Source organism: Meleagris gallopavo, chromosome 1 (genome assembly GCF_000146605.3).
Source record: "Meleagris gallopavo isolate NT-WF06-2002-E0010 breed Aviagen turkey brand Nicholas breeding stock chromosome 1, Turkey_5.1, whole genome shotgun sequence".
Lineage (NCBI taxonomy): Eukaryota > Metazoa > Chordata > Aves > Galliformes > Phasianidae > Meleagris > Meleagris gallopavo.
This window is the reverse complement of record NC_015011.2, coordinates 8,202,429-8,227,669: the sequence shown is the minus strand read 5'-3', so window position 1 is coordinate 8,227,669 and position 25,241 is coordinate 8,202,429. Positions and strand designations below refer to the sequence as shown.

Sequence of the window (25,241 nt, the reverse complement as noted above, 5' to 3'; positions counted from 1 at the left end):
TTTGGAATGGTATTTGAGATTCTGCCATACCTAAGCAACCTAATTCAATTGTCTCAGTTTGTAAACATGAAATCCTTTACAAATTTTATCAGTAATAATCTCACTAAATCATGTCAGGAAACTAAGGTAGTGTTTTGTTGTGACATGTAATCAAGATGGGTGAAAAATATGAAGTTATATTGCTCTGGCATGGACCAACCCTCAATTTAGTACAATACATGCACATAAGAATTGTCTTGTCTTTCATAAAAATTTGACTACTCAACCATTAGGTAAGCTTTGAGCATGGTTAATAAGTTTGCTATTTGAGTGCCATGGTTACTCAAATCTTTTCTGTCTGACTTTCTGAAAGGATTCCTTCTAATGCCAGTCTTTTTTTACTGACATTAAAAAAAAAAAATGGCTCTGCATGATTCTTTCAGTCTGGATATAATATATAATTATTATACTAATTTATCAGATCTGTAGCCCTAACATTTTGAAGTAAAATCAATCATACAGATCTGACATTATGATTACTGTTTTAATTTTCCTCTGTGTCCCAACATAATTTCAGCCTGTATGTAATCAGCTGATAGATAATAATTCAGGGCACTATTTTTAGAAATTGATGCCCAGATTTCAGTTCTGAAACTGCTGCCTAGTGAACTGAAAGGTCTGAAGTGTTATCCTATGTAAAGTAGGTTAAACTGTGCCATCCAAATTACCTTCTAGGGAAATGAGGTTTCAGGGTCACCTTCTGGGATGGAGGTTTGTCAGCCTTTTGGTCTTGGTCACTAAACATGGGTAGCCCTTCCTGCTGCAGAGAAATGCCATACAGAAAACATTTTCTGCAGGTTTTTTTCCCCATACCTTCCCTACCCCCAACCATATCTCTGCTTCCACTGTCTAGCAGCATATTTGTTGTTAACAATGAAAGTCTGTGTTTGTTTGCCTTCAGAAGGAAAGGTATTGTAGCTCTTTCCCTGACTTCTTGCTTTGCTGGGGCTTTCAGTGCTGTTTGCTCTGCTTTTTCCAGTTGGTCTGTTAGTATCTCCAGATGGAAGAATTGAGTCAGAGCAGCTGAAGCATTGCAGAGTTGGAGCAGTAAGATAACAGATGGGCAAATGCATTTTAAATACTTTTAAATGGTGTTAGAACCTTCTAAAATCCTTTCATAGGAGCCCAATGAAAACATACCTCCAGAGGTATTGATGCTTGCCACAGAGCCATACCTTCACTTGCATTGAGTTCTGAGCAATTGGAGGTTAAGTTTTACTCCAGTCTCACTGGCACGCAGCTCGCTTCTCCTCAGTTGGTCCCTAAAGAAGGAACAGTGCAAGTTTTCCTCTCTGTTTGCTGTTTATCAGTGTCTTAAATTAGTCACCAATGTGCAATCAGTCTTAGTGGGGTTGTAAATCCCACTCAGTCTCAGTGATTAATGATCACTTCTGCCATAGGCTTGCTCCAAGCTGACAGGCGTTGTTTTATAATGGAACTCAGATGAAAATGTTTTGTGTTGAACACAGCACAAGCAACAAGTTCAGTTGAACAGCTGTGGAAGAAATCTAGAGCTGCTGTGCTTATCCTGGCATCGGTGACTTAGTCACTGAAGGTTTGTCTTACTGAGAAAGTCCCAGCACTTAATTCTAGAGGGTCATTTTAAATTGACTGAGCTTGTGCAAAAAGATTTCTAGGCCTTATGGTCAAAAACAATGATGTGACTGGTTTTGGCCCTGAGTTTTGCCTTAGTGCAGCCAACTTAGCACAAAGCATGAGGTTAAGCTGCTGAGCAGCTTTACATGCATGGACACAATCTATCAACTTGTCTGCTATTGACAGGCAACTTCCTGAGGAGCTGCTGGGGCTCAAGTATTCTTCAGTCATATCCTGAGTTTAGTTTATCTTATGTGAATTGGGAAATCTCTTAGCTGAAATATTCCCTTCCTCATTAGTGAAGAAAGTGACAATACAGCATTTGTCTGAGTTTTTTCTAATTCTGGCTTTTCTTTCCTCTGCTGAACTGGTACAGTTTCTGCATGCACTCGTGCCTGAATACTTATCTGTAGATTTTTCCATAGTTGAATAGAAAGACAAATCAAAGGTTTGCTTAATACAGAACAGAAGCTACGAGAAGCATGTACAAAGATTTATGCTTAATTAACCAATGGGAGTGGCACTAATGTAACTACACAAAGCAGCTTGACTTAAATCACTGAGATTTTTTGAAAGAGCTGTTGATAACCAGTAGGTGTGCAGTGTCTGCTCTGTGCTACTTTAAACATAGCCCTTTCAGTGCCTCATCTTCAGCATGCCCACTGACCCCTTTGTTCCTACAACCTGTTAGTCTTGTTATCTGCTGAAATCCTAACCTTTTTAGAAGCAGGATCTTTCTCTCATTAAATGTGATGTCTAGCACAGTGGAGGCCTATCCTTCCATGAAATGTCTCAGTTCTGCTGTAAAACAAACAGCAGTAATGTAGGCGAGAAGCTTTTCTCTATGCTAAGAGTTTATCCGATTATCTCCATTGGGAGGAAAAACGAACAAAACAAGCCAGAACTAAATGAAAAAGCCCAGCAGACACTCTGTCAGTGTATTAACAATAGTTCTTGAAAATTTTCAACTTGCTCTTGGAAATTAACCTAATTCTAGCTTGCAGTTCTTTAGATGTATTGACTTTGCCAATTATGTAGCGTACACCAATATCTATTTAGAATCATAGAATGGCTTGAGTTGGAAGGGACCTCATAGATCATCAAGTTCCGACCTCCCTGTCATAGGTAGGGTTGCCAGCTGATAGGTCAAGTACAAGATTGGGCTGCCCAGGGCCCCATCCAGCCTGTCTTTGATCACCTCCAGGGATAGGGGAACCACAACCTCTCTGGGCAGCCTGTGGCAGCACCTCAACATCCCCCTCAGAGAAAAAATTCTCTCTGACATCTAATCTGAATCTCCCCTCCTTTCATTTAAAACCATTTCCCCTTGTCTACTCATTATCTGTCTGTGTAAAAAGTTGATTTTCCTCCTGTTTATAATCTCCCTTTAAATATTGAAAGGCCGTAATGAGGTCTCCCTGCAGCTTTCTCTCTTCTCCAGGGGAGTTTTAGACATCTTCTGGGAAATTGTATCTTTCAAGGTTAACTTTTTTTTCTCTCTTTTTCAGTTGTTTTTGATGTGTACCGAGACAGCAGGGTAAGTGAACAACAGATTGTTTATTTCTTTAGCAATTAATTTTGTTCTATGGAAGCTGTACCTGAAACCCTAGAGAGAGGAATCAAATAATAGCTGCTTCTTCCTAGAAGTGATCCTGGCAAAAAAAAAAAAGAGCTACCTGGTTTTATCATTCTGTTCCTGAATTCCTTTTCAGTGTTTGATTCTGTCAATGGGAGGAAAGTGATAGAGTTAAGGTTGTATGTCCTTGCTAGTGATGTAATTATTTAGTAAATATTTTCTTCCAGACAAGTAGTCTGTCTTCAAGCTCGTAACTTTAGCTTCAGCTGTAGCTGTGTCTGAATTTGTGTCCAGAAGAAGGCCATGAAGATGATCAGAGGGCTGGAGCACCTCTCCTACAAAGAAAAGCTCAGAGATGGGCTTGTACAGCCTGGAGAATGGGAAGCTCTGGAGAGACTTTTTTGTAGCCTGCCAGTAACTGGGAGGGATTGTAGAATCATAGAATGGCCTGGGTTGAAAAGGACCACAATATCTCATTTCGACCCCCTGCTATGTGCAGGGTCACCAACCAGCAGAGCAGGCTGCCCAGAGCCACATCCAGCCTGGTCTTGAATGCCTCCAGGGAGCATCCCCTCCAGGGATGGGGCTTCCACAACCTCCTTGGGCAACCTGTTCCAGTGTGTCACCACCCTCTGTGTGGAAAAACTTCCTCCTAATATCTAACCTAAACCTCCCATGTCTCCGTTTAAGACCATTCCCCCTTGTCCTATCACTGTCCACCCTCATAAACAGCCATTCCCCCTCCTGTTTATATGCTCCCTTCAAGTACTGGAAGGCCACAATGAGGTCTCCCTGGAGCCTTCTCCAAGCTAAACAAGCCCAGTTCCCTCAACCTTTCATCACAGGAGAGGTGCTCCAGCCCTCTGATCATCTTAGTGCCCTCCTCTGGACCTGCTCCAAGAGCTCCCCATCCTTCCTGTGCTGGGGGCCCCAGGCCTGGATGCAGTACTGCAGATGGGGCCTCACAAGAGCTGAGTAGAGGGGGACAATCACCTCCCTCTCCCTGCTGGTCACCCCTTTTTTTTAATGCAGCCCAGAACACAGTTGGTCTTCCGGGCTGCAAGTGCACACTGCTGGCTCATGTCCAGCTTCTCATCTACCGGACCCCCCAAATCCTTCTCCGCGGGGCTGCTCTCCAGGAGATCTTTCCCCAGTTTGTGCAGCACCCTGTACTTGGCCTTATTGAACCTCATTGAGTTTTCATGAGCCCACTTCTCCAGCCTGTCCAGGTCCCTTTGGATGGCTTCCCTTCCAGTGTATGGACTGCACCACTCAGCTTGCTGAGGGTGCACTCGATGCCATCATCTGCAACATTGATGAAGATATTGAAGAGCACTGGTTCAAAGACTGACCCCTGAGGGACACTGCTTGTGATCAGCCTCCACTCTGACACAGAACCATTGATCACAACCCTTAGGCTGCATCCAGACAGCTAATTCCTAATCCATCAAACTGTTAAAAACAGAAGGGAGGCTGACTTTATAAACAGTCTGCTAATGATAGAACAGGGAAGAATGTCTTTAAACTAGAAGTCAGGTGGTAGGAAGACATTCTTTAATTGAAGGGTGGTGAGGCACTGGCACTGCTGCCCAGAGAAACTGAGGGGTGCCCCTCAGTTGTTTGAGGTCAGGTTGGATGGAGCCCTGAGCATCCTGAGCTGGTTGATGGCAACCCTGTCTGCAGTGGGGCTTGGAACTTTAGGATCCCTTCTAACTCAAGGCATTCTGTGATTATCTGAATTGCATTCTATTGAAGGCAATTTAGATGTCTTTTTTAAGATGGATACTTAATATTGTACAATATTACCAGATGGGATGCCATTCAGAGGGACCCCTAGACAAGCTTGAGCAGTGGGCCCAGGAGAACCTTGTGAGGTTCAACAAATTCAAATGCAAGATCTTGCATGAGGGAGAGCTACAAAGGTGATCCAAGAGATGGAACACCTCTCCTATGAGGACAGGCTGAGAGAGCTGGGGCTGTTTAATCTGGAGATGAGAAGGCTGTGAGGTGACCTGAGTGTGGTCTTTCAGTATCCAAAGAGGAAAGAAGGGGGCAAACTTTTTAGCAGGGTCTGTGGTGATAGAACAAGGGAAAATGGCTTCAAGCTTAAAGAGGATAGATTTAGGTTGGATACAAGGAAAAAATCTTCCCCAGTGAGGGTGGTGAGGCACTGGAACAGGTTGCCCAGAGATGTGGTGAATGCCCTGTCCCTGGAGACTTTCGAGGTGAGGATGGGTAAGACCCTGGGCAACCTGATCTAGCTGTAGGTGTTCCTGTTCATTGCAGGAGAGTTGGACTAAATGGCATTTAAAGGTTCCTTCCAGCTCTAAGGATTCTATGATAAATAGCTTAAGTGAAGCACTGCTCACTCTACATAGTGCCTACTATAGATTCTTTTGACAGAAATGTAGCTGAATGTTCAGCTGGAATTAGTAGGCTATTTCAAAAAATGAGGAGGGTGATGTTTTGCTCACTAAAAGAAATTCAGTAGATTCTTAGCAGTTTTTCTTCAAAAAATCATCCCTGTAGCATCTGAACTCATCAAAGTTAATAATTTCTTCAGAGTGTTCTTCAGCAGTTGAAAAATAACTCTTACTCTAGGATCCAAAGGAATGATCATCAAAAGAGTATATGGTTGTTGTATTCCCAATCTAAAGCAGATGGAAGCTATTTTTTTTCTGTTCAAATTGTTCCAGCTGTGCTTCTGAGTGCTCAGCAAGTCGAAACACTGAACATCCAGATAGTGACAGAATGGAGAGAGGTGTCCCATCCTAACTTGAAATGCTAGCCACCTTCACTTCTCCTAGTGTCAACCTGTAGAAACAAAACATAGCTCACATGACATAACAGCACATACGTATTGTCTTAAAAGAGTCCTCAACTGAAAAATCCAAAAGCTGATTTTAGGAATGACATTCAGTCCGTGAGTTAAGTTAGGAATATTTGTAGTTAGTTTGTATAAAAACTTTGACTTCTGCTGAAGTATTTTGTAATTTTGTAATAATAAATCATGCCATAGTTTGTGAAACAGAAACAAAAGAAATGTGTGATGTGGAAAATTACTGTATTGTTACTGAGCCCAGCTTTCACTATAAGTACCTAGAATCAGGCTACAGGCTAAAAGCAGCCATGCTGAATGGCATGTGAAACTTACCTGCCTGCATTCAAATCGTCGGACTTGAGGATGCTGTCAGAGGAAACAAGGAGCAGAGCTTCAGCATCTAACCAAGTCCTGCTTTTGGGTACTCTGCCTCACAACTGAAGTGTGAAGACAGTTTATTTAAGTAAGAGGCTTCAGCCTCTCTGATCTCAAATAAACAGTGTTCATCTGTCAGGATAGAATATATCTGTTTGTAGATAACTCTCAGCACCTTCTACCCTCGTGTCTTGTAAACTGCCAGATAATCCTTTGTGTGTCAAATCCTCCTCCTTTCACACATACTTCTGTGGTTTGCAATTGTATTATTCATTGCTCCCTTTGTATGTGAGATATAGGCAGTGAAAGAGTATTGAGTGTTGCTGAGTCTGATTAATTTCCAGAGCCCATGCTCTTCCTCGGGCTGGTTGCATGGCAACCTCACCTACAGAATGAGAGAAATGTCCAATGTCTGCTTATTTTAAATTCTTTCAACTCTAAAATATTCAGCTTGGAGAAGCTTGTTTCCTTACTGTGGCTGTGGAAGAGAGCAAACCACTCAAACCACTCCACACTTTCTGTAGTTGCTTGAGAGGCTGCAGAGTGGTCTGCCGCAGGTCCGGCTTATTGAGTTGGAATGACAGTGCCTTGGCTTGAGGGCAAACTTTTCTGTGGCTGACCTTTCCTTTTACTCTCTCTTCGCTGAGCTCTTCTGAGCTAGCACCTGGTTTGGCAGGCAGACCTTTTTTTAAGGTAGAAATGCTGTTACACAGTTTTCAAAGCTGGATGATCTGGATACCTAGCCCTAGAGAGGTCATGTTGGAGGACCAGTAGCCTATTTCCATTTGGATCGGCTTTTTTTTTTTGCACAACAGCTCACAAGCCTCAGTTTCAGCTCTGCTGTAGCTCCAGGTAATACCTCTTACAAGTTCTACACCTTGTAACCATGTTCAAGACGAGTCACTGTGTTATGGAAAATCAGTGCAAAGCTCCAGGCCACTGCAAATTCACAACTCTCTTCTTGTTAACATGCAAACCAGCACTAGCATCTATCTGCCTTGTGAGCATTCTCACTGTGCTTACAGGTGCAGCTGGAGCTAGGGAAATGTAACAGTTTTGTTTGCATTTTATCTTTTAACTTCCTTTAAACAGTCTTTGTCACAAACATTTCCTTTCAGCAGCATACTGCTTAATGCTTTAGAAAAACAAAACATGAAGCTGTCATGATATGGTAAGTTGGGAAATCTATCGGTTCCTGTTTTAGGATGAGGGGAAAAAAAAAAAAGTTATGTAATATCATGATTTTTTTTTTCCTCTCCAGATAAGAACAGCCTTGCTTCTCTGGCTTGTGCATTTCTGTTTTCTCATATGATAAAGATTACTAATGCTAGAAGACTGCAGATAAATAGCTTTACCATCGCTCTTTAGATACGCAGCGTGTATCACCTCAAACAGCATTTAAATCATAAAATTCAAAGTAAGACTTGAATGGGTATTTAACCGAGAGAAAATACAGTTTAGTTACTCACCCAGAGCTATGTACATTCACTTAATGAAACCTGAGAAAGGACATTGTTTGCCACTTTTCATCCATTTGCAACTAATGGAGCTCGGTGTAGATTTAAGATGGTCTTGAGGTGTTGCAGTTGGAGTACCACTGTCTGCAGAGAGAAAGGAAGAAATGTTTCTGTGAGCACCTGAGCAGCCAGATGTTGCTTTCAGTAGTCAAAAACATTTCCAGTTGTGTTTTTTTTCCAGGTACATCTTTTCCCTAAGGAAACAATCTTGAATTCCTATTTATAGAAAAAAAAAAGAAGTTTCATGTATTTCGGGTGAGAAAGAGTCTCTGAGAAAGCCTGGCAGGGGGAAATCCTTTATTGAGCATAAATATTTCTGATGTAGGGAAAGATTCTCTGAACTGCAGAACGAACTTTGCCAGCCATTGCTTCTGTCTGTGATTAAATTGGTTCATTAGCTTGTTTTTCTAGAGTGATAGAATGAATCTGAATTTCAGATTCCTCTTCCTGATGCCTTGGAGCCAGTGAGATGTCCCCATTAACAAAAGTAAAACATTGCTTATAATAAGAATTTGTGACTGTGTTTCTGGGAGGAACAGAGATGGAAAATGATAGCAGAGCTTGCCCCCTTTTGCTGTCTGTGGTAGTGGTGTTGTAAATTTTGGTTCAGAGGTTTTGCAATTTAGCCATGCAGGTCTGTGCTGTTTCACTCTTCCAAAACAAGTAAGAAACAGTTCAGGTCTGTGTCCTTGCAGTTCCCAGCTTCTTTTGTAGCTGTCTGGTTTTAGCATTGCTCTTATAGTTCACTGGCTTCTTAAAACTTGCTTTGGGACAGCTGTACTCAACTGATCTACCCTGAGAGGGAGACCAATATAGGTCTGTACGCAGCCAGGTTGCTGTGTTGGCACAGGTCCCATTTACAAGAAATATCGCTGGTTTCATCTTTGGTGGGACTTCCCCAACCTGCATTACTAACTCAGTATAGATGGTGACAGGCTGTTTTTAGCCTCTAGCAGTTTTCTGCTGTTGTATGGGTTTATATTCGTTTCTTACTCTACAGCCTTAAATGCCTGTGAGCGTGGCTTGGTGGTGTGGGTGGAAGTCTCCATGTTACTCTACGACTGAAGGCTTCAAAGGAATGAATCTACCTCTTAGAAAACAGATGGCTGTGGTATAATAGTTAAAGATACATTGAAGTTTGCATCAGGATAGGATCTTTTAAAGACAGAAGATCATTCAGGAAGGAGAGGGAGCAAAGGAAAGCAACATTTTTTAGTAACTGCACAGTTCTCAGGTGTGATTTCCAGTTGGTTTTTAATAAACAAAGTAAATCCCTTCAATCCCACTGATGTTTCAGAAACATTTGTCTCTTATTTGGTAGATCTGATTTCTTCTCTACGTGGCAGGTATTTTGCTAGTTCTCAGTACCGCCTGTATTCATATTTCGTTATGAAGTTTTTGTTTTATTAGATGACACTTCCTTGGGTAAGAAGAGGTGCAGCTTCAGCACAGGGCTATCTTGAGATGGCTCAAGGAACACAGGTCCTTTCTTGCTCCTTGGCAGACTTCTGTTACCTTTAATAAGTCACGTCAATTCTCTCTGCTTATGTTCTTCAGTTGTAGAATAGGCGTGCTCTTGTGCACGCTACCAGGACTGTTTGACATATGAATATGTTAGAGATATGGCAGGAGAAATTAGCCTGGACTACTAAGGGTTATATTAAAAATGCCCTTGTGGTTTTTTTAATCTATATCTATGCAGCATCTTTCAGCTTTCATGATCTCCACCAGCAAATTGCAGACCTTTCTCTGTATTTTTACAGTCTGTGAACAAGAACAGCAATCCTTCTAGGCTGGTGAATGTATAGGAGTACTGAAGTGATTTTTGATGGAAAGCAACTGGGTTTTATTTCTTTATATTTCTTTTTTTTTTTTTTCTTCCTTGTTCATGCTGTCTGGAGGATTTCTGTGGTTTCACCCTGGCGTAGAACTGCACCTTGTGAAGAGCTGAATTCAGTTTACTTGAGCTCTGTCTGATCTTCTGTCTAAAATAATAACAGTAATAATAAAAATATTGAGTCAGAGCTTGCTGTGTTTTAAAACTGTTTGCCTAATATCAAGTATGTTACAATATTTTCAGCATGTAAGAACAGATGCTTTCGGTTTTGGCATCTATTTTTGACTCCAAAGACCAGGCATCTTACAGTAGTATAAGTGCATGCGTGTTCTGGCTTTATTTAAAACTATGTGACTTGTTTTAATTCTTCTGTTGTTACATTGCAGGGTAAGATTTGGTTAATAGATTTTAATCCGTTTGGAGAAGTAACAGACTCACTGCTGTTTACGTGGGATGAGCTGACCTCTGGGAGAAATCTGAAAGGCGACCAGAGCGAAGGGGAAGCAACAGAACAGGTACAGCTCTGCTGCTAGGGAAGCTGGCTAGCAAATCCAGAAGGCATTAGGGCCTCTGCTGCTTCTTTTTTCATAACTGAATTATGGTGCAAATCCCACTGTAGTAAATGAAAGTCCTCAGCTCTTGAAATGTAAACTCTTTGTGAGTAGAATCAATCTATCTTTCTGACAGTAGTTTATCTCAGTCAGCAGCACCTGCTAGTGTTAAATGCCTACAGTTCCAACCATACAAGCCCATATTGCAGTTTTGATCTCGTTGTGAGGAAGATGCCCTGAAAATTACTTTTACTCAGTTCTAATGTATTTTAAATTTCTTCCGGTCTTTTCAATTTCTTTTAAAATCTGTTGCTTTTCTGTTTATTTGCTTGAAGTTCTGTTTTGTTTATTTATACTTGATAGGAAGCAAGAAGCAGCTTAACTTCTGTATCCTCCTCATGTTGAACACTCTCTGGGACACTTTGTCCTTTGGTTGGACTCCCTGGACTTGCAGAGCAATGCTTTTTTATCTCTGTTCCAAGCTGCGTTTTCTGTGTGAAAACAAATAACTTCCCATTAATTTGGAGAAAGGAAGTCTTTTATTTGTTCTCCAGCTTCTTCCTTGTTGTGTGATTGAGATGAGTCTTCACATCTAAATGGGTTCTTGAGTGGCTGGATAGAAAAGAGAAAGCTGGTGTGATCTTATGAAGTACTTGCTATTTGTCTGAGAGATGATTAGTCAGATACTGTGGGCTTCCCTCTGTAACTGAAGTGACATTATTGAGGTTATTTGAGCTTCGCTTTGGTTCCATCACCATTTTCATAACATTGAAAGGGAAATAAACTACTATTTTCTCTTAGTCTCGTGGTGAGTGTAAATTCAGCGATCTCTTCTGCTAGAAGCTATGTCTCCCTTGTTAAAGCACATTTCCAGTTCCAGCTTTCCATGGAGCACCTGAATTTTGTTTTGTGGATTTATTTTTCTGGGTGCCAGGTGCTTTACATAATTTTTCTGGTGTAAGCCTGAGTTAAGAGTAGAATGACTTTTCTTCATGCTGAAGCTTGCATCTGGTAGTAAAATCTGTTGTAAAGTTACTGAACTTCCTATAAAACGATGTTACCCACTGCCATGCAATCAGCAATTGTATTGCTTGTCAGTTCTAGAGTATCTTAAATAATATAAATTTCATTTCAATGTATTATGTAAGTTAAACCTGTTGCTAGAATTGGGAATTTAGAGATACTTTTGAATGTTATATAGAGGTATTTTTACCTTCAGTGAATAAATCGGTCAGAAAGCTTAGATCATAGTTTTGATAATACAAACATGGGTTTAAAGAAAGAACCTATGAAGAGGGGCTTAGAGGTATTACTGTAAACTTTTTCTTTTACACACAGTCACGTGGATTTCCTGATAGCTCCATTGCTATGGCACCATTATAAATATACATATTAAACACATTTCTACAGTGTATCATTTTTTTAACTTTGAAGTGAGGAAATGAATGTATTTGACTGTTAGTAACATTTTAACTCTTGCTTTTAATTGCATGGTTTTTAATGACAAAATATAAAATTGTTAAAAAGTGCAAGGTGAGTCGACTGAGGGCTAAATAAGCTCTTCTGCAAGGTGACTCAGACACTATAATGGAGGAGTTCAAATGATTTTCGTAGTTTTACTCAGACATTGTTTTTGTATTATCCATCATTCTTTTCCAAAGGACTATCCAGTTTTTCGTTGTACAAACAGTCAAGTTACTGTCCAGCCCAGCCCATACCTGAGTTACCGACTGCCAAAAGATTTTGTGGACCTGTCTACAGGAGAGGATGTTCACAAATTAATTGACTTTCTTAAACTGGTAAGAGTTACCAGAAAATTTTTACTTACTATCCCTGTAAAGTGGTAACATCTAAGTGCCTGAAACTGCTTTTGTAATGAGCATAGGTTACGTGTATACGTATGAAATGTATGGGTTGGTTAAGTATGTATGTATGCATGTATTTTCTTTCATTGATGAAGCTCTCTTTTTGATCTCGCTTCATTTAATTAATTTTATCTTTAGGGGAAGCAATGAGTGTAGGTTCACACTCAAGAACCTTGTGGGTTTCTTTTCTTATTGAAATGTAAATATAAATGTAGTCTAAATGGAAATATATATTTTTAATAGCTGAAGTTGATGCATCTCAGAACTTTAGAAGTTACAAGATAAATATATTAGGAAAAATGAGATTCCTTTCTTCCTTCAATAACAGTGACATGGAAGTGTGACTCTTTTAAGTGTGGGGAGAGAAGGCAGATTGCCTTCATCCTGATTACTGACTTCTACCAGTTAGTTAATTGGGGGTGCAAATCTCGTTCTTTGGTCTAAATAAAATCCAGTAGTTTGGGATAAGGGAGAGGGCTGCCATTGCTGGAAACATTCTCTTATACCATTCAAAAATAGCTTAGAAACGAGGTTGTTATCTAATATCCATTTTATCTTTGATGTTCTTGTGATTTATTAGTGCTCTCACTTCACACAACTGTATTATAGAATGGAATCATAGAATGGTTTAGGTTGGAAGGGACCTTTAAGGTCACCTGGTTCCAACCCCCCTGCTATAGGAAGGGAACTGTATCCTAACATGGTGAATTTTCTTTTGACAGAAAAGAAATCAGCAAGACGATGACTGAGATATCAAGAAGCGTCGCAGTGAATTGTGGAACAATTCAATCAAGGAATGCAGAAAAAGCTATGTTTAGGGCAACTATTAAGCTAAAGAAAAACTGTCTTTTATAGTCAACAAACGAACTTAAAAGCTGTTCATCTTTATATGTCTATTGGTTTATATAACAATGTAGAAAGCTTCTTCGTGGAAACATGGAGGATCAGGGTGAGATCTCCTTGGATTCCAGCTTAAAGGCCATGGTACAGTGATGCAAGCAACAATCTGAGCGCAGCTGACTGCCTTCATATCACATAATGTAAAAATGGATGCTATTGAAATATGCCATTGGACTCTTTGGTCATAAATAGGACAGCATTTAATTCGTCTGCAGTTAAAACATCAAGAATTCTCTGAATTTAGACACTGTCTTGCTTAAATATAGAATAGTTGCGAGGAAAAAAATTTTTCCTTCATTGTGAAGGCTATTGCTTCCTTCATTTCATAGAACAAATGTAACTACTAATGCTTCCTTGAAACTTATTTTTAACATGATTATATACTAGGCAACAGCTTCGGCTTTAATATAAAGAGTTAAACGTAACATGAACCTGTAATTTTATGTGGACTCAATCTCATTTCTTTTGGATTACTTAAGAAAATGATTACTATTTTTGCTCTTAAATTCTTTCTTGCTACTACTTCATGTTCTTTGTATAGAAGGAAAATTGACTAAATTGGGGAAATGGAAGCTCTTGGTACTGATATTTTTTTTTTCTTTTCCTGTCACAGGGGGTCATTTTCAGACTAAGAAGCAGCTGCCTTCTGGATATAGGTGTTTGCATGGTGTCAGTAATTTGTTCAGTTTGTCCTATTTTACTTGATGCAAAAGAAAATTTGGAGATGCTCAGCCACTGGAATCTGATTCCTATGTTGGACCAGTTATGTGATACTCTGCGTGTATGTAAAGTTATTCATGTTTCTTGCCTTGCTTTTGCGGGCAAGTGGATGTGGCGCTCAGTTACCATCTGTTCTTAGATGTTAAATCTGAGTTTAGATGTTAAATGATTTCTTACTGTCACTATTTAGCTTCAGTTTTGAGTGAACTTTGATTAAAGATTATGTGGAGTAAGAGTCCAGTTCTACCAAATATAATTTATTAAACATCACAGATTTACAGCCCCTGTAATCTGCCCTACTCTTTCATTCTGAAGCAGTGGAATCTCCTTATCCATAGCTTTTTGTTCACAAATTAGATGGACACTAACTTAGGGCTGGGCTCTACTGAATTCTGTTGTACTACAGGATTTTTGAGGAGGTTTTTCTTACCCTTATCAGAAAGGTGTATAAATGTTTCTAAATCAAGTAGGAACTTCAGAATTTAAACATCAAAAAAGCTTTACTTTCTCTTCTGAAGTTACTCCTTCCTGGCCATAACTTAAAGATTGTGATGATCTAACTGATTATCTCTAAACAAGATATCACCCTGCAGTTACTCTTCATAACTACAGCTTGTTGTCCTAAAAGATATTGAATTTTGGTTTAAAGCAGTAAGATGGCTTTCTGAATCTTTTTTTTATCATCATCACAGCTTTCAGTGCTGGATATTTAGTGGAACAAGTATGGTGTCAGGACTTGTTTGATGGGACCCTGTGTACTCTGAAACATCCTTTTAGCTGAGTAAACTGCAGCAATAGCCTTTTAACAATCTTTTACATCTTGAGTTTGTTATTTCTCTTGAAAATGGCATCCTCAAGTGAACTGATCATGATGCGGAACTCTTAGACATGCTGGCATGATGTTTTTCTTGTGCTCTGCATTTATAGTTCAGCACTTCTAGAACAAATCCCAGTGGAACTGAACACCGGTCTAGGATGTGTGTCCCTAAACAGCTTTGCTTGTTTCCAGCCTGAGCAAAGTTTGTTTTCTCCCCTGTGATGCTAAGAGATGACCAGTCTGAATTAACAGATTGCTCAACCAAGCTACCAAACACTGATAACTATCTTTATTTTGAGTTGTAGGAACTTAAACTTCCTTTGGGCTTAATGAAGAGCCAAATAAGGAAGCAGAGCAGGAGGATTGCAGCTCAGCAAGAAGTATCAGAGACAAGTATTTCACAGCCAATGGCTATGGTATTTAATCTCTCAGATGAATAGTGGGAGTCAGGATTCCAATGGCCCTGTAAGTAATACTTATTAGCACGTAGTGGCTTAGTTCAGTATAGTTCTGTTCTGTTCAGTTGACTCTTCCAATGCTGTCTTCATCTTTCTGACTACCAACATAACATTTTGAGTAAAAGTTAAGATTAGAATAAGCAGCATCATGGATAATACTGTTCTTAATTTAAAAACTTCTCTCTTTCTGTCGTGTTTCCGCCTAAAAGGAGATGTTCTGACTTAATTTCTCAGTGGTGTTCTATTATGTCTGAAAAGGAACCTAAAAATAGGATAATTTTCCTCAGCTCTGGGTTTCAATAAATGAATAGCACTTGTTGGAATCCAGTCATGCTGTATGGCTTGTTAAGCCTCCTAATTTCATTTGAGGTTCCTAGCTAGAAATTTCATGCATCTTATTCTTAAGCACTTGCACTTAGTTGATGTCCAGGGTGCAGTGCTGGTCAGAGAAAAGGTACCAGTGAGACACAGTTCAGGTGCTTGTTTAAGTGCTGCAGACAAACAGTCACAGTTAAAGGCTTTCATGAGACTATTGCCAGTTGAAAGGGTTCAAAAGCAGATCATTGGTAGTGTGGAGGTGGGTAATATTGTGGTGCAAAGCTGCCTAAAAGCACTTCCTGATACTTTTGTGTGGGCTTCAGTTAGTTTAGCTCTTACAAACTGTCCCAATTCTGAAGTGTTGAATAGTTGGAGAGGAGCAGAGGGTATCTGTCAGTGAATGTAGTTGCACAAATCGGCTTGGCAGCTAGCAAATAATTTTAACCCCAAAGGTCAGAGTTATGCTGCTTAGTTTGTGTTTGGATAGTGAATCTGTCACTTGAGGAAATTATATTGTGTTAAAATATCTCTGTTTAAGAAAAGGTGAGTCACTGAAGTATAATATAGGGAGAGACAATAGGACATTTGATTCATGTCAGATACTTGATAATGCTGATATTTGGAGGCTTAAGTCTAGCTGTCTTAACAAAAGTTTGCCTGGATGTTGAATTGACAGTGTCTTTGAACTTGATGACTTCTGTAAAGATGAAGTCTGCTTAAATTTGTGGCCATCCTAGAATTTTATGGAATTAAAATGATTTCTTGCCATAGCTTCTTACTGCGTGCAGACTTGAAGCTTTCTCAAAGGTACAGAGTCCTTAAGCAACAATATGTAATTATAGATTTTTATAATAATAAAGGGATTAGCACTGTGCTAAGATACTGTGTTTCTTTTTTTTTTGTTTGTTTTTCTTTTGAAGACTTGCTCTATTTCTGTGTGTTAACTATCCTAGCAATGTGTCCCCTGGGCACTGAGAATGTTTTGCCTACCCTGAGGTCCTCTGAAGAGCTGATGAGGCGTTTTCCAACAGTGTATTTTGGCAGATGGTGGGGAAAGGTTGGTTGGTCAAAAATGCTGACTTCTCAGAACCTTGCTCTATGGGAGAGAATTTATGCTAGTTACAAATAAACATTCGGGAGAGACATCAGGTTCTTTCTGAACAACATTTCTGCCAAGAGAAAAAACAGTCATTACCTGTTACTTGTAATCTTCAGAGCTCGTGTCCAGATGCTAAAGTAGGGCTTAAAATTTTGCTTTCTATCTTACATCAACCAGGATCTGTGAGTGTGGGTTCCTGTCTCCTGAACTGAAGGATCTAGCTTTTGCTTCTGGTGCTGGTATGGAACTTGGTCCTACCAGACTGTTGCATTTCACTGATGTAAATAAATTACTCATTGGAGCTGAGACTTTAAGAGGCAGAGAGAGAATGAAGACTAAAATGTCTTTAGAGCAGTATGGGTAATATATGAGAGGAACTCAGTATTTCTCAAAATCCAGGTTAGTGGGCATGGCAGAAATTTTTGGAAGACAAACTGGAACACAGAGGCATGTGGTTCATTCGGGAAGGATTGATGCTGAGGCACGATGCTGTAGAGCAAAAATGTCTGTATTCCCAAGGCTGAGGAAACCAGATGTTTCCACAACAGGAAAAACAGAAGCTGATATCCAGCTCATGGGCCTTGTGAGGCTTGACATGGCTCACAATGTGGCATTTCTCCTGGAGGTGGCTCTTCCCTATTGAGTGGCCAAGTCTGCACCCATTGCTCACAACAACCAAACATCAGTGTGTGATGGGCACTATCTGGGCTGAAACCAGGGTACAGCTGCAGTGCTAACTCAAGGTATGGCAAATAATTATGTGTATTTTCATACTTTGGCTTCACAGCCACGCTTTATTTGTGCTATCGCAGTATGTACTTTTGTGAACAACTGTTGTAAAGAATGAAGTACAGGAAGAGTAACATTTCGTTAAGAAAATCTCTGATAAGCACCTTGAGAACTCACTTAGATTTGCAACCCCTGCCATTGAATCAAATTGATGCATTAGTTCCACTAAAACAAGGCTACATATCCCACTAGTTTTAAGTTTTTGTTGCTCTCTCTATAGTACATATTTTACAAGGGCAGCTCTTAAAGTAATGCCTGCTATTTTATTATGTTGGCCCAGAACATCAGAGGTGGATGTTGGTGGCATGACAGTAGAGGTTGAACCTTCCCACCAACATTCCATTACATCTTGTTGCTATGTGACAGATGGCAGCAGAGGGGCAGTCTGAGAAAATGGTGTCTGACATGAAAGTGCGGAAGAAGCAAAGGTGTGCCATTGAATTCCCTCATGCAAAAAAAGAAATGGTGCCTATTGACATTCATTGATGCTTGCTGAATGTTTACAGAGACCTAACAATGAACGTGAGTGCAGTGGTGTGTTTCAGCAGTGATGACAACAACAGTGGGTCACCTCTGCTGCTGCAGGTTTTGACGAGCATGGTATGCAGCCTGTTGTCATTGCTGGTGAAGATGCATAGCTAGTGGTGCTGGCTATGTTGGAAAATATTGTCTTGTAGCTGAGAGTTTTCTCTATCAAGCAGAGTTACTGCGCTCATTATATCTGTTGTAGTTTCCATGGAAATAAATAGGAGGTGTTGGTTTCAGAGTGACCTATATATATGTATGCAGCCCAAGACAATTCCTCTTCACTTATTGCTGCCTGGGCAAGCCAAAATGTTGGCCATCCATGAAGTAGTCAGATGGAGACTTTAGACATTTAGTAGACAAGTGAAGTCTGGTGGAAATGGGAAGTAATTTATACTTCAGTATCTGTTGGGAAAATAATTCTTTCCAAGTTTTCCCTGTTAATGGATTTATTGCAAGAGAACAGAGTTTGTATTTCAGAAGATATGGGGAAGGTATAAGTCCTGTACAAGACTCAACTATTTTGGATTACATTCGGGCTTATTAGATGTGGTTAAAAATCTTCAAGTAAGTGCACAGTTGTTATTTGATGCTCTTGAGAAAGGAGGGAAACAAGAAACAAAATAAGGAGTTCAGAAGGTAGTTTCACTTGGTCTGTTTGGAAGATGATGGATGGGATAAGGGAACAGAAGAGAGCTGCTTTTTAATGGCCCGGCAGCAATCTCCTAATGTGAAGGAAAAATAGCATAGCAAGGACTTCTAAGGATCAATCAAAATGAAACTACAGAAATTGGAAGGGAAGCACATGATTAAGTGTGAAAAGATGAGGGGATGGAGAAAAAATAATGAATGATTCAGAGAAAACGGATACACTTAATGTTTTCTTCGCCTCGCTTTCTTCTGACGAGCAAAAGGAGGAAATGGATTAAATTATCACAATGTGGTAGAAAAACTACACTCAGAATAGTTACTGGTATGTGGTCAGAGAGGGTATTTGAAGTGAGACCACTATGCAATTTATTGCAGGGCCTGCATTTTCTGATATAGCCCATATAAAAAATTACGGTTGTCACCGATTTGAGAATACATGCAGGCACTTCAGAAGGCTGTAACAGGGTTTGAAACAGCTGTAAAGTGCAGGGGAAAAAATTGCCTGAAATGAATGGGAAGAAATTTGATAAAGATGAATGCAAAGTGCTGTTCTTAGAAGGAGGCATCAGACATTCAGATACAAAATGGGGAAATTGCTGGCAGAGCAGCAGTGTGGTGGGAGTGGATAAGTTACAGCAATAATAAGCTGTGGGGGGAGGAACAAGGTAGGTGTCATTGTGGGCTGGCAGGAGAGATGCATGCAAGAAATGAGATCATATTGTTTGATGTTGGGATGGTGGACTGCAGTGACCAATTTTAGGCATGGTATTCCAAGAAATATATTGATTTTTGGAGAGCAGCCAGAGGGAGGGAAGATGATTATCACATCAAAACACGGCTCATTAGAAAAGACAAGATTGGAATCTTCTAATAGGAGAGTGGCACTGAGCTCAGCATCATTTCTAAAAGAAATTGGCTGAAGTGTAGCGAAGATGAGCACGGAGAGATCTCAGATAAAAGTCATCCTACTCTGAGCCCTAAAGTAGGCAGTGTGAGGAGCCTGGGGACCCTGCAGGAACGGCTTGATCTTCCCCGAGACCCTTTCTCACTGCACTTCTTCAGGACTTGGTGAGAATTTCAGTCTTATCCAGGGAGAAACTCAAATTTCACATCTCCTGTGAGTGCCATGTGTCCTTTCCCAATTCTATCTGCTATCACTGATTCCAGGTGGAAGCTTTTGGTGTTCTCTTGTTTGTGTGTAGCCACCTCCAAATCCTTTGAGGACACAGTCATTCCACCCCTCTTAGAGCACATGAGTGAAGAGGAGAGCAAATGGGGATAGATTTGGGTTTTCTCCCTTGCCAGAAGGCAATGAACTACGTTAAGCAGTAAAGAAAGCCCATGTCAAGGAACAGCAATTAGTGTCTCCTACAGACCATGTGATTGGCATCACTGAGCTGCACAGTCACCCTGTGGGCTTGGTGAGAGATTTTCTCTCTAATCTTACAGTAAGAGGAAGAAAACTCACCTGGTACTTTTTGTGCTCACCTACATCTGGGGAAGGGACAACGTTTGAAAGTAAACAGAAAATGAAGGAAGTGTGTTGGATGGCCTCTGTTGCAAAGGGTTTGCTTATTGCTTTGCAGGATTTGGTGTTCTTTGCATATCCATAGTAACAAACAAACAACCAAAAAAAGGCATTATTTTCTATTGGTTTTAATTACAGAATGTGATGGTGTTCTGTGTGTTTGTTATGTGCTTACTTAACTCCTTTGAATGAACCTGAGATTTGTCAGGAATATTAGACTCAAAGAATCTAGGTTGATCTGGGGATCTTTTGACTTGGTTTTGGTGATCTTTTTCCTAAAGAAGACTTGAAGGCAAGTAATAATGAGTGCTAATTGCTGCTTTTTCACCTATCAGGCCTGCCTGGCTGTAAGCTGTGATTGATGACTCTTGCCTTAGTCTCAGAGCTTGTAAGACTTATTTACTGAGTTAGCCATTAGGGAAGCAGTCTGGATTTCCAAATATGAAATAAATAACTTGGCAATCTTAGATAACCACCTCTTCTCTCTCACTTCCCAGATCATGCTTAGCAGTTTGCCAAGGTTGCTTCTCCCTGTCTTCTAGGGAGAAGGACCTTCTCTATAAAGGTGAGAACACCTGAGACCCACTGAAAGCAGTCCCACCATGTGGATGCAGCTCTACACTGTCCAAGCTCAAGGGAGAAAGCAGAGAACTGCTGAAGGATGGCAGCTGCTCTACACTGAGCACTCAAGGTAGTTTTGTACATAAAGCAATATGTAAAATTTAGGCATTTCGTTCTCATTTTACTTAGAATTTAAGTGCAAACCCACAATGGTGATAATTCAGCGTGAGATTCTTCTAGCCATGTAAATAGTTGCTCCAGTTGTTGTTAATTTCCCAAGCAGATTATCTGTGTCTCTTTAACATGGACATATAATTTCTTAGCTTCAATTATGTTGTTTCAATACATACACCAAAGATAATTCTCCCTAATTATTACCTTGAGCACATGGCTGCAGATGCTGTTTATGTATTTTATTTTTGTTTCTGTAAGGAAATCTGCACTAGTCCTAAATTTTGAAGTGTACTTCATTTTCTGGGGTTCTAATAAATTAGTCAGCCTACAGCTTTCATGTGTCAGGAGATGAGGGCTGTGGTGACTTCGTGGTTGCAGAACCCTCTTTAAAATTAACTTGGGAGAAAAATAGGACCCAACCCTGAAATAAATTAACTGGAGTAATTCCAGGCACCTGCAAGTGCTGTGTGTAACTATCCGATGTCTGTGGCTGATGTTTATAGCTAGAGAAACAGGTTTCTCTTTGGAATGGTGTTAACCAGCTGACGGCTCTGAAGCCCAACAGTGGTGGAGTGCGCAGGTGATGGCCTTTTCTTCTGTGGTCTCTTCAGCAAAGACTTCTGATTCCCTGAGCAGGAGGCTGTCCCTCGTGCTCTGTGCCCATTGTAGGGATGTCCTGCAGCAACAAATGCTACCTTGGGTGGTCTTCAGTCTTCCTTGAGGCTGGGAAGGGGAGGAGGCTTGATGTGAGATGTGATGTTACACCGAGATTCAGGCCTGCAGGAGGCTGCTGTGGAACAAGAAGAAACAGTGTTTTTCTGCATTCATAGAATCACCAACGTTGGAAAAGACCTCTAAGATCCTCCAGTCCAATCATCCACCTATCACCAACACTGCCCGCTAATCCATGTCCCTCAGTTTAGTTTGCAGAAGTTTCTCTAGAAGAAGTGTAGAGTCTTGGATGGGAAACGAGTGCTGCTTGCCTGAGTGTGCATCCATGACCCCAGGGACATCTTGGTGATGGGCTGAAAACGACAGCTACAATCAAGGAGGAGGAGATCTTCCCACATGGGATGTTCCATCATACCCACTCTTCTGCCACGGCTCATGTTGGCACTCCTGGCTAATTGTGCAGGGGATCTTTGTAGGGAAAATCTGTAAGATCAAGCATCTGCTGTGAGAAAAGGACCAAAAGGAGCTGAAACAGCAGCTAAATACAATAAATTGTTCTGTGAATGGTAGGGTTCACAAAGTCTGGTTTCCAAAGGATTTATATCCCCTACACAGGCATCTGTTCTTCTTCAGCCTCTTATGGTCCTTAGCTGCATGCAAGGCAGGAGACAGCCTCCAGTTTGAACTGTTTAATTATAATAATTTTGAGCTGTTCATGGGCTCGACAGCTCACGTGCTGTCTGGTCAGCCAGAAGGACAAACAGAACAGATAAAGGCTATAGCCTATAAGAGAAAGAACTTCAGATTTTCTTTCCTCTATCCAATCATTGTTCTTCACAAAACATGCCATTATTTTGTATCTTTGATTTTTAGCTGTCAGAGTTGGTAGAAAATAGCTGCTGGACAGACAGACAGCAATCATACAAGCCCTGAACCTTCAGGAATTCAGGCAACGAGTTGGATTGCATTTTGCATTTCAATGGAGATGCATCTGGATGGAGTCACATCCATCATGCTGCCCTCAAGTCTGTGTGCATGGCCCATAATATTTCACAAAGTTTTCCATCAGCTTCCAACAGCTTGTTAAACAAGATAATCCTGGCTGCATACTTCCTACAAATGTTTCCATTCATAGATCTGGCACATGTTTCTCCTCGTTAGAGTCAACGCTGCTGATTCAGATATCAATTCTGTCATCAGCAAAGTGAAGGGCATCTTTAAGTTAAACTAATTAATCAGAAACACAAAAGACTCTTAATGTGAGTTACTGACACATGGTAACTTCAGAGAGAAAGCTGTTTTCTGACTCTGAAGAACATTTTTGGAATTTGGCTCCTAGCCTATAATTTTTTGTCTTCCTGTTGGATGATTTTTTTCAGACCTATCCAAAAAGAATCTTCATTTTGTTGGTAAATATTTACCTATTAGCACCATTTTGCAAAAACAAATATAATACTTTTAGGGAAAATTAAGATGATGATTTTGGATTCCCAGTGGCCTAATGCTGAATTCTGTCCAAGATCTGACTTCGATAAACTTTGTTTGAAATTCAAATGTTATTTATTATGTTTGGAAGGAACTGCTCAGGAGGAATTGAAAATAAGGACAGGGAATTACTAGCATGGAATACTGGGGTTAAAAAGGAGGGATCAGGAGGGAGACAATCATCTTGATCCAACCAATATTTGTCCCTAGGTTAAACATGGGATTTCCTTTAAGCTGTAACCCGTTACAGACAGTGACACCATGCACTTTCTGTTGGTGGATTTGTAGATTTTGAGCTGAGCCTTCTAACGGTGAGACTCCTTGCATGTCAAGCATAAACTTAAGCAGAAATACACCATACCAGGACTGGGGCATTGATATTAAAAAAAATATATATATATATATTAAAAGGAGAAAGAAAACATTCCCTATTACCTATATACTTGTAATTATGTGTCTCTAGGGTGATGAAAGGTAATTTTTCATTCCAGTGTGAGTGTTGTAGTGTATGTGCTGTATGGCTATGTGGGTGGAGATGCTTTGTGAGCATGTATGTTTTGCTTTCTGCATGCTTATGCAACAGCTTATTACTTGAATAGAGGAATCTGGGGAAACAGAGATTGCAGGTTCCCTCACTGGTGCTTCTGAAACCGCTGCAGAAACCTCGCACCTCCTCTGAGAGACAGGGAAGAAGGGAGCAGATTGGCATGGCCCTGTGCTCCCTGATGTTAAAGTTGCCATCATCTGATTTACTTCCTAAAACTGGAAAGGCTCTCCTTGAGATGGCATCAGCCTGCCCAGAGATGGCAGGAACTGACCTGTCCTTGAGATCAGAGAAAATAAGCTACAAAGAGAGCTCCTGGTACAGTATTCAGAGCCAAACCCAGTGTAATAGGATGGGACCAGGGGATTCATTTGAGTTATGGAACAGCATCTTATGTTTTGCCAGGGGATGTTCAGGTTGGATATTAGGTACAATTTCTTCTCTGAAGGAGTAGTGAGGCATTGGCACAGGGAGGAGGTGGAACTGCCATCCCTGGAGCTGTTCAAGGTAAGAGTAGATGTGCCACAAAGAGTCGTGGTTAGTGGGCATGGTGGGGATGGGTTGACAGGTGGACTGGATGAGCTTAGTGCTCTTTTCCAACCTTTATGATTCTATGGTTCTATCTGTACTTGATCAGGCAAATGAGGTGTACATGGATCCAACTTCTGCTTTATAGAGGGATGAGAGAAGAAGCAGATGGAACTAGAAAACCCAACACTCAGGTAACGGTGGGGAAGGATAGCTCAGCAGTTAGCTCCATCCCACCAGGCTGTCCTGTGTTGGACGGGGCTTGCCAAAGAAAATACACAAAGTATTAAAAGGGAAGTATATAAAAGGGAAGTATTTTATCTCTCTTTCTGCCTCTTTCAGCAGTGTTGCTGGAACTCCTGGCTGGGGCTGTCTTGTCTGCAGCCTGGCCCAAGCACTGCTGCAGAGGGGCTTTTTGGGATCACATCCCATGTTGGGTCTGAGATTGCTCTGCGGTGGAGGACTGCAGCATTTGGGGTATCTCACAGAGATCTGTCATTCCCACAGAAGCACATAACAGATATGGGCTGAGCACTGCAATATGGGGCATTGCAGAGTGGCTGGTCATATCCAAGCAGTTATGGAAGGAATCCCCACTCTTGGCACAGCCTGCTTCCCCTTGGCTTCTCAGTATTGAGAACATTTGAGAAACACACCTACACCATCCCTGTTCCAGGTCTTGGAGTGTGTTTGGAAGCCCTTAGAAAAGGTCTGGAGTATGTTTGAGGATACTTAGCACAGCTATGTGTAGTTGCCTAAAGTAGCCCCAGGGAAATCGATAGTTCTTTTTTGGGCATTTCCAATGTATGATGAAGGCTCTGCAAGTCCCCACAAGTTCAGCCTTGGCTGTTTCATGCTGTGAGGCCAGTGAGACTTTTCTGCCCTCTTTCATCCCTCCTCCTGGCTTCATTCATTTCCTTCAACAGAACCATTTCCGTCCTCCAAATGTCAGCTTTATTAAATTGCATTCATAGCTCATTAGGGCTTGCCAATTCATTTAAGGAAGCACAAAAGCTAATAATCCTTGTGAAAACCCATTAAAGCTGAAGAAGAAAGGCACCCATGGGCCTGCACAGATGTTTTGTGGTGGTCTGCAGCGCAGAAGTCCATCTGGACCAGAAATACACCTTCACTCAGTGAAGCTGTGCTGAACATACAGAGCCAGATCCTGCTGGGTCCTGAGCACCAATCCTGTGCAGAACTACCTGAAGCATTTTTGCCAAGCAATGCCCTTGCTTGCTTTTATGGGATCTGCCAATGCAAGCCACCAAGAGGGATTACAGCAGAGCACTCTG

At 40.8% G+C, this 25,241-nt stretch overlaps 1 protein-coding gene and 1 long non-coding RNA gene across 2 annotated transcripts in view; both read left to right on the top strand.

Moving 5' to 3' along the window:
* CDC123 (cell division cycle 123) overlaps positions 1 to 16,270 on the top strand; it is a 37,919-nt gene extending 21,649 nt beyond the window's left edge. Inside the window, exons 10-13 of the mRNA XM_003201858.3 lie at positions 3,144 to 3,172; positions 10,148 to 10,276; positions 11,974 to 12,111; positions 12,900 to 16,270. Of these exons, the coding sequence (XP_003201906.1) occupies positions 3,144 to 3,172; positions 10,148 to 10,276; positions 11,974 to 12,111; positions 12,900 to 12,926 (323 nt within the window). The 3' untranslated portion in view covers positions 12,927 to 16,270. The remainder of the gene's footprint in view (positions 1 to 3,143; positions 3,173 to 10,147; positions 10,277 to 11,973; positions 12,112 to 12,899) is intronic.
* Positions 16,271 to 17,664: 1,394 nt separating this feature from the next.
* Positions 17,665 to 23,642, top strand: LOC116216455. The gene is made up of 2 exons (XR_004159217.1): positions 17,665 to 17,706; positions 20,525 to 23,642. It is a non-coding gene; the product is annotated as an uncharacterized LOC116216455 (long non-coding RNA).
* The last annotated feature ends 1,599 nt before the right edge of the window (positions 23,643 to 25,241 follow it).